Source organism: Etheostoma cragini, chromosome 22 (genome assembly GCF_013103735.1).
Source record: "Etheostoma cragini isolate CJK2018 chromosome 22, CSU_Ecrag_1.0, whole genome shotgun sequence".
Taxonomy (NCBI): domain Eukaryota; kingdom Metazoa; phylum Chordata; class Actinopteri; order Perciformes; family Percidae; genus Etheostoma; species Etheostoma cragini.
In genome coordinates, this window is record NC_048428.1 from 18,793,215 (window position 1) to 18,802,290 (window position 9,076).

Here is a 9,076-nt window from a genome sequence, read left to right on the forward strand (position 1 = left end):
ATTCCTTTTGCATTGCGCCAAGGTAGCCAGTTATTCAATGACTTATCAGGGAAAGTAAGGAGGAAAAAATTGACTCCTGCAACTTAACAATGGCTGCTTTTTGAATTTGGGTTGGCTGCCTTGGTGATGCTTTATTCTGCTGTTAAAGAGGTTTATTCATTTTAAGATACATTTTTAATTTCTGTTGTTCAATAAAACTTGCTGCACTTTTTTTTGTCCATCATTTGCATTAATAACCTAAGCTTTTCTGGTTAATTCTAGTGAGGCTACACTGAGAAAGGTGGTTGTGTAATTATAAATGGTATTCACTTATATGCACAGGCTGCAAATGTAAATTTTCTAATAGAGGGCAAGAGGAAGCAGGCTCTTATCCAAATTCAAACAATGGCACATAGCATTGCATAATCCTGCTGAACAGGGGAAAATCCCAGAGCCACCCTACTTAAAGGACAGATGAATGCTGTCTCCGTCACACGCTTAAAAATTCCTTCAGGCGCTTTACAGCACCTCCTACTAAGCTACTACAGCAACACACTGAGACGGGCTGAGCCAGCACTCCAGCATTAGAAAACCATGGCAAGCAGCAAAGTGTTTCTCCTGTGCTCCCTCATGATCCTCACCACCTTCATCAGCAGCACGCAGTCAGGTGAGCCCTTCAGCGACTACTGATAATATATGTGCAGTATCCTTTCTGTCATCTCTGACACTCTGGATGCATTTAGGAAATGAAACTGCTGTTTTCTTTTCAATATTGCAGTACATGAAGTGTCTGCAAATCAGATAGCTCTAACAAACAGTCCATGTATAGAATCTAGGCCTATATTTTATGCCTGTATTGAATGGACCAAAACGTTGCCAGTACCCTAATTCAGCAGTTGCACAACTATTTAAAGTATTTGTTTGTATTTGTTTAAATGCTGTTTTTCCAGCATCCAAAGTAAAAGTTGTGTACGTTGTATTTGTCTTTACAACTTGTGTGTGTCTTTACAGCAAGCTGCTGCCTGAGGTACACCAAGCGTCAGTTTCCTTGCCAACGGCTACTGGGCTACACCATCCAGACCATGATAAACTCCTGCGACCTCAGAGCCGTCATGTGAGTAAATGATCTGATGTTATGTTGGACTACAGATTCTGCAAATTTAAAAGTTACAGCAACCCAGGGAGCAGGCCACAATGTAGTAGAAAAAAAGCAGTCCAAAGTACAATTGTAACATACATATTACAATTACACATTGCTTTGTAGACAATGTATACCAGTTGAGCATTACATAAAATGTGCAGTATTATTTTGAATTGGGGCTTCAATAAACAATTACTTATTGTACTTATCCATTGGGTTGTGTGTCCAAAATTGCACTGCACTCCCTTGTTTGTGTTTCCCTGGAAGTTAAAGTGTGACCGAAAATCAATCATGAAGTGCCGCGGGACTTTCTGTGAAGCTCACTCTGTTACTGTTGTATATATGTAACCTAGCAGAAAACACTCTGGGGTTAATAATACACAAACTGGAATGAGACCACAGGGAGCGACCTGCTTCTCGCATGTAATAAAGTGCAGTCATGTGATGTGTCTCGTGTTTAATCATTTCTTCACTGTTTCCCTGTTTCCCACAGATTCCACCTTCCTGGGAAGTTTGTGTGTGCCGACCCTTCAACCAACTGGACTCAGAGAGGGATGAAGTGTGTAGAGTGAGTACACTCCTTTATCTCTTGTGTTTTTAGTGTCATTTTCTGTATATTATTTTCATTTGGCACTCTAACCGAACACTGAAACGTATTAATGTTATGTTTCCGTTTTTCTTTGTAGTGAAAGGAGGAGGAAGACCAGTCAGATACTCACAAGCAGAGCGCCAGGCAACATGTCTCCACACAGCAGTTAACATTTGCAGCACATGAGACTAATTTGAATGCATTCCCAAACCCAAGAAACCTGAAGTAACTTCCTGTTAAATTATTCTATCATGTCTGATTATATTTGTTCTGTTTTGTAAACAGGGAAGTGTAGTATTCTTAATACATAGTAAACTGTGCACTGTAGAGACAGACCATCAGATGTAACGAAAACACAGTTTTTCAGAAGAATGTATATATACTTTTGTAAAGTTTTTGTTGATAAACGTTGACATTTTGAGGCCAGAGAAAAGCAGCATGAAAGTGGGAGAATTTTGTTGTTATTTATTGTCAAAGCATTTATTAAAACAGAGATGTTAATAATACACGCGACTGTGGGTTTTACTGCATTAACCATTTACATATATTTTATACCTTCAATACATGGGGTTATACAACCTTTTCAGTTGTATGTAAAAAACAACTTCATTTTTTTTTACTATAAATAAGTAATATTCACATATTTTTATTGTATACAATTTTTTGCCACACAATTATAAAGCTGCAAATGTACTTTACTTTACAGTGATAAGTCAGTCATTAAAAGGTCAGAATTTCTTCTGGAGTGCACACTATCAAGATGAGCACTGTGAAATATGCCGTTGTCATAATATAATAGTAAGACAATAGGATATAAATGAAAAGAAATGTGTAGCCTATTTCTCAATAATGTTATAAAGTTTCAATTAAAAATGCATGTCAGATTAGACACGTTTATAGTTTAAGCCCTTTAACATACATCTGTTCACTATATCTACTTGATAACTAAAATCATCTTATTTTACACTGATTGTGTCATACACAGTGTGTCACCTTCTTCAGGCTACAGGAAAAGTTTTTATGGCTGCACCATTACACAGAATCATAAATATTCTAGATGCCTTGGGCATTATTTAATACACATTTCCCCAAAAACGTAATGGGCAGATTTAGTGTCTTTGGAAACTTTGGGATATTCACTAGAATTTAAATGTAATTAAAATGAGGCCTGTGGGTAGGGCTGGGCAAAACTCAAATATCACAATAGGTTTGACCAAATACCTCGATTTATACCGCAACAATATTGTAGTGTTGACTATTGGTCCTTCCACAAACATTTACACAATGAGGTTATTCATAAATACTCATCAGTGATGTGGAAATAATAACTTAGTGGGTAAAGGATAATAATAGAACAGCTAGAACAGTCTGGCATGTTTAGAAAATTACAACACTTTACTGTAATGCAGCCTTTAAAACCAGGAAAAGACAACGCTTATGTTAAATTGCGATATTATGACATCTAGTCTCATATCACGATGTCGACATAATATTATCAATATTATTATATTGATATATTGCCCAGCTCTACCTGTGGGGTTGGCTGCACAGTATGAGTTATTAATAAGGTTGACATTTATTTATACATATATATGTATGTGTGTGTACTAGTTACCAGCCAGTTGCTTCATTTATAAATATTAAAAATGTCCATGTATGCAGTTCAAGCTATCATGACATGGTGGAAACATGCTTTCTACGCACATCCACGATTGCAAATTGGAATACAGCTTTGTATACCTGTGCGTATACTGTATAACCTTTACTACACCAGTGTTCCTTGAGAAATACTTTTGGAAATCTTAATTTAGTAATGTAGTAATATAGTCTCGCATTAACAGAGGGCGGAATTTCCGGCGATGGCGATGCAATCCCAGAAGCGGAACGTCGTGGATATAGAGTCGTGGTAATACAAACCAACAAGAAGACTCAAACCATTGGACTGTGGCTTTCAACCTCACTAAGAAAGGATTGTACTTTCTTTCCGTCACGCTCTTTCCACCAGGAGGAACCTGTTATCTTCGAGATCTTCTCTGGTGTTCAGAGCCTGGCGCAGTTTCTCCCAGAACAATTCAGGGTGCTCCTCTGCTCGAGGCCAGCTCAGGTAGGTCCGCGTCTTTAACAGCTTCCTCATGCGGTAGTAAGGAGACAGCTGATTGGTTGGAATCTCCTCCAGAAACACCAGGATCAGCACGTCCTTCTGCTCATCAAACAGACGGAAGCTGCTCCGAGGAAAAAGACGGATGGATGAGGAAGAGGACAAAACCACTCATCATATTCTACTGTATGTCTGTATCTTTACTTCTATTTGCAAACTAAATGTTTGCAGACCACAAGTTCCTAGATCCCAATTTGTATTCGCAACCCCAAGGTTTTCAATTTACAATGATCAAACAGAGCATATGAGAACAAAATTTATGTTATAACAAACTATGTTAGCTTTTAAGTTTAGGACTTAATTAGGTTTAACAGGTCCCGGTGTTCATTATGACAGTGACAACATGGTGTTCGAGAGTATCAAACTCTACCTTAAATTTGGGTTCAAAATCTACAAAATGTCAGAGTGTGTTTCCTTTCACTTCCGCTTCAGTAACGAAAACAGAGTGGAAGTGGCAAAAATTTCAAATTACCCAGACATATTGCAAACTTTTTTCTAAACTTCTGTCTGAGGCCATAAGCATAAAGTGGACATTGGGGGGGACCAAATCGGCATTATTGTCTGTTGTAGAATAGCAATATATTAGCCTATGAATGTATGTAGGGGACATTTTGAGCACATTTTAATATTGGGGGGGACTTGTCCCCTCCAATATATATTAGCATTACTGCCTTGGTCTGATCATTTATCTGTTTATTTGATGAACCAATTCACAAAATAGTAGTGAACCCACATTCTTTTGCATTTATTTTGCTGTTTAACTGGAAATTTGGCCAAAATGTGCGCTTCATTTGGATAGAAACTTGATTTAAGACATTGCCGTGTATGATAAAAAAAGAAGAGAGCAGTACTCAGTAAAAACATCATTTCCATAGACTGTGTTAGCAATACCACATTTCATTTCTTATTTCCAATAGCTTCGTACTGAAACTCTAAACAGTAGACTAAACACAACAGTTCATGTAAATGACATAACTATAAAGACCCCCTCTTTTATACAATATAAGCAGATCCAGTGTCAGAAAATCATCCAAAGTTGCTTCATACTGAGTTATTGAGGTTGTTATATTGCCATGTGTCAACTCAGGGAAGTTTAAAGTCATGTTACCTGGCCACCTGAATCTCTCTGGAGCACCACTCACTCTCAAGGTATCTGCGACTGATCACACAGATGGTCTTCCTGCTTCCATAGATGGCATCCGTGATGTTGTCCATGATGGGTTTACCTGAGGAAGAGAAAAGGGAAAAGGAGAAGGAAAGGGTCAATAAAAACAATCTGTTTTCTCCTCACTAGTTCCTTTGGTCGTGCTGTACAAAAAGTACCATGGTGACCCCGTCTGGTGTATGGATGAAAGTACAACTGTTAAGGCTTGTCAACATGAAAGCAACATGCACCTTTGTCTGTTTTAAGACATGGATAAAACAATTCCTGCTCACCAGTTCTCCATGGTATACTGATCACCAGGTACATTGGCATGGTATTGTAGTATTTGGTATAGGTGGTATTGGTATTTTGTCATAAATCAAAGATTTGGACAAATTAAAACTTAGACTGCATGAAACGTTAAGGGATCTCATGTGTGTAACAAATTACCAATAGCAATTTAATGTATTACCATGAAGGAACAGTTGCTAAGATTTTTCTGTCTCTTTATTTCTACCTCTATCACTGTCATTCTCCAAATGTCCACCATATGTCCTTGGACATTCCTCATCAGCCACCTTACTCCCACATCCTCCTGCTCACGTTTGTCTCATTTACCAATAACCCTGTCAGTGCATATACTAGCCCCTTTACCCCAATCAGTTTCCAGATTGTCAATATTGCTTATTTCCCTTGCTCTCCAGCCACCTAAACACTGCTATTGATTCTGGACCAACCTACTGAAAGACTAACATTGCCATCCCCAAAGCCAATTTACTAGCATGGCTAAAACTTTTGTTTGAGACCAGGTGCAAAGGGCAGTCTCACCTGGCTCGAAGTCTCTATGGTGCAGACACAACCTCCAGCCCTGCTCCCCTTCCAGTTTTGGCAACAGCTCTCTGATGACCCATGGCTCATCGTGGGTGTTGTAGGAGATGAAGGCATCGTACTGATCATGAGCTTGCATGTTTTTATGCTTTGTCTTAAAGAGCAAAGCCAAGAAGAGGTAGTAGGCGTAGGCCAGCTGCCACCTCAGGAACTGGTAGGTGAAGGACACCGCCATGAACAGGAGGATCGTACACGTGGTGGAGATATAGCAGATGAATTCAGTGTCCACTATGCATGACCGGACGTCTAGATCCAACAGTTTTGTATTTTTGAGGTCTGGAGGATAGTTGCACACAAAGTTGTAGGCGTCAAAAACTTGTGTTTGGGTGTTGTATAATGCCCACTTACTGAACCAGGCATTATCGCAGTCACAGGTGAAGCTATTGCCTTGAAGATCCAAGTAAACAAGAGCTGGTGTGGAACTGAATACTGAATCAGTTAAAATTGAATATTCATTCTTTCTTGCCTGCAGGAACTCCAGCTTAGTAAGTTTGGCATCTATAAGGAAATCTAGAGACCAAAGACTTGTTCTTGATATGTAGAGGCTTTTAAGGCTTCTAATTGGGAAAAACAATTCAGGAGAAAGCTCCATAAGGTCATTTGAGCTAATGTCAAGCGTTTGCAGTCGAGGCGTGTAATTAAACGTGTCTTTGGCCAGGGATAAAAGTTGAATGTTCCTGGCACTGAAATCCAAAAGATTAGTCAAACCTTGCAGGAAGTTGCTTGGCAGCTTAGACTTCCCTCTGCTGTGCTGTCCAGGAATAGCCAATGTCTCCAGACGGGACAGCTTAGAAAATGGTGGAAGAAGCAAAGGTGAACTGTCGGAGTATTTAATGTGATTGTCCCTCAAATCTAATCTTCTTAAATTTATCAGATGATTGAAACCCCCTTTGTCTAGTTCAGTTTTTTTAATATCATTCGATTGCAGCTGAATATCTGTAAGATTTGTCAATCCAATAAAAGACCCACTTTCCACTTTTTCTATTTGATTTTCATGTAATGACAAGTTCTGGAGGGATTGCAAGCCCATAAATTCCCCATGTTTAATGGCAGTCAGTTTATTTCCATTCAAACGGAGTTGTTTAAGATTGGGCAAGTACTTTTTGAAAGCGCCGTTTAATTTGGAGAGGGTGTTGTTCTGTAGCTTTAAAACCTGCAATCGTATTAAATCCTTGAACACACACTCTTGTAGAGCTGAGATGGAATTCTGATGAAGGCTGAGCTGTCTGAGTTTTTTCAGATTGGCAAAATCATTACATTTAAGCGTGCTGATGTTATTCTTGCTGAGATCCAGCTCTTCAAGAGTTGGTAGATCCCTCAGTGCAACTGGAACAGATGTGAGTTTGTTGCGATTCAGACTCAAGATCCTTAAACCGTGAAGAGGTGTGAAGGCGTGGTCGTCAATGTATCGCATCGGATTGTCTGATAAATCCAACTCTGTTACGTTAACACACACCTGGAAGAAATTTGAACTGACATAATAGAGGCTGTTCCGTTGAAGTTGGAGTGCGGACAACGTTGGGATGGTGCAGGAAATGTTGATCAGCGCTGCAAGGTGTGTACGTTTCATTGCATTCATCCTCAGAGTAGTCAGTGAGGAGCTGAATGTGGCTCGTAATGTTTCCATGTCATCAGAAGTTATTTGAAGCCCGCTAATATCAAGAGTAGACACTTGACTAAGAAAAGTCTTGTTATGCACGTCCCATTTCATCTGTAGCTTTTTAGAAGAGCCGCCGATGTTTAACCAGGTGAGATTTGGAAATACATCTGCAGTGATCCTGAAGACTGCAATCGGATTTTGAGACAAATCAAGGTAAGCAAGTTTGAGTGAGCTGTTAGTCAGGTCCCACGACTGAAAAGTGGTTAAATCGTTGTTTTTGACTACCAGCTCCCATAGATTTGGCAGATGGTGTAGTATAGTATGAACTTGTGTTATGTGTCTAAGTTTGTTGTTGGAGATGTCCAAAAATGTCAAGCTTGTCAAGGACTTAAAAGAGGTGGGTGCCACTGCTCTGATATGATTTCTGTACAATCTGAGCTCTGTGAGGTTGTTCAAACCATCAAAAAGACCATCTCCAAGCTGAACAAGTCGGTTGTTATTTAGATTTAACTTCTTGAGGAAAATCTGATTGGCAAAGGTGCCTGGATCTATCTGCCAAATTAAATTGCGTTTCAGGTCTAACTGCATCAAAAGTGAAAGATTTTTGAAATCTGATGCTTGTATTTTTTGAATCTTGTTCACAGACAGGTCCAAACCGTTCACCATTGAGGGAATATCTTGTGGAACAGTATTGAGTTTACTGCTGGAACATATGGCGATATTGTAACTGATTCGGCAAAACTTCAGAGAAAATCCTGTGACTGGAACAACAAAACTGCAGATATTTAGCAAGAGAACAACAACAGTTAGTCTAAAACATCCGGATTCTCCTTTTGGTATCATTTTTTCCTCTTTCACTCAAAATCTTCTTTAGAACAAGGAATGGCAGTTTCTCAACAAATAGTCTTCCTGGTAAATAAAACTGCAGAAGGTGATTCTGAAAATCCAAACAAACAAAGACCGTCAAGAACAGTAACAAACAACCAACATAATGATATAATAAATGATCACCACATGTAGATGCAGCATCTCAGCTCAGACAATTTATTATCATCATAAATGATAAGACTCAATAATGGTTTCTGATACTCACTGGGTCACACAAAGAGGAGCTGATTAATCACTGATGTCGTATCCGTGGAATGCTGTCGTTTAATTATCTCCCTTTGTTCGAATAAAAATGTTCCTCTCAGATCAAATGGGTGCAAATGCTTTCTCTTATGATGTAATATGCAGTGTACATTCTGTTGTCTCTGCACTCTTTTGTGCACCTCGAGTGAGGAAGTGAGAATAGCAGGCAGGGTGGGGGCACCCAGACGGCTTAGGTAGTAGAGCGGGCGCCCATATGAAAAGGTTTGAATCGGAAAGTCAAATGTTTTTTTAAGCAAAGTTTATTTAATCTAGCCTATTTTTCTCAGGATGCTCCATTCGCCATCATCTACTGTGTAGATTTTGATGATATCCATGAATACATTCCTGATATAATGGATATTTATATTGATGATATAAACATCCATTAATACATTCCTTAGAGAAATTTAAAAGAAATAAAAGAGAAATAACATTAAAAAGATTTT

At 38.9% G+C, this 9,076-nt stretch overlaps 2 protein-coding genes and 1 long non-coding RNA gene across 5 annotated transcripts; 1 reads left to right on the forward strand and 2 right to left on the reverse strand.

Annotated features, from left to right (window-relative positions):
• Window positions 1–443: 443 nt before the first annotated feature.
• Window positions 444–2,302, forward strand: ccl20b (chemokine (C-C motif) ligand 20b). The gene is made up of 4 exons (XM_034862640.1): window positions 444–646; window positions 991–1,093; window positions 1,614–1,688; window positions 1,807–2,302. Exons 1-4 carry the CDS (start codon window positions 574–576, stop codon window positions 1,877–1,879), a joined length of 324 nt encoding a protein of 107 aa, XP_034718531.1. The 5' UTR covers window positions 444–573; the 3' UTR covers window positions 1,880–2,302.
• A 44-nt stretch (window positions 2,303–2,346) lies between these two features.
• Window positions 2,347–3,282, reverse strand: LOC117938169. The gene is made up of 2 exons (XR_004655339.1): window positions 3,241–3,282; window positions 2,347–2,877 (listed from the first exon to the last, which is right to left on the reverse strand). It is a non-coding gene; the product is annotated as an uncharacterized LOC117938169 (long non-coding RNA).
• A 156-nt stretch (window positions 3,283–3,438) lies between these two features.
• tlr22 (toll-like receptor 22) lies at window positions 3,439–8,784 on the reverse strand. 3 transcript variants are annotated; one of them, XM_034861946.1, is made up of 4 exons: window positions 8,593–8,784; window positions 5,840–8,408; window positions 4,976–5,093; window positions 3,439–3,931 (listed from the first exon to the last, which is right to left on the reverse strand). In XM_034861946.1, the coding sequence occupies exons 2-4, from the start codon at window positions 8,340–8,342 to the stop codon at window positions 3,697–3,699; spliced, it is 2,856 nt and encodes a 951-aa protein (XP_034717837.1). In that variant the 5' UTR covers window positions 8,343–8,408; window positions 8,593–8,784; the 3' UTR covers window positions 3,439–3,696. The 3 variants fall into 3 exon arrangements, with proteins under 3 accessions (XP_034717837.1, XP_034717836.1, XP_034717838.1); XM_034861945.1 differs by having other exon boundaries at window positions 5,840–8,436; window positions 8,593–8,768; XM_034861947.1 differs by lacking the exon at window positions 5,840–8,408 and having other exon boundaries at window positions 8,593–8,736.
• Between the last annotated feature and the right edge of the window lie 292 nt (window positions 8,785–9,076).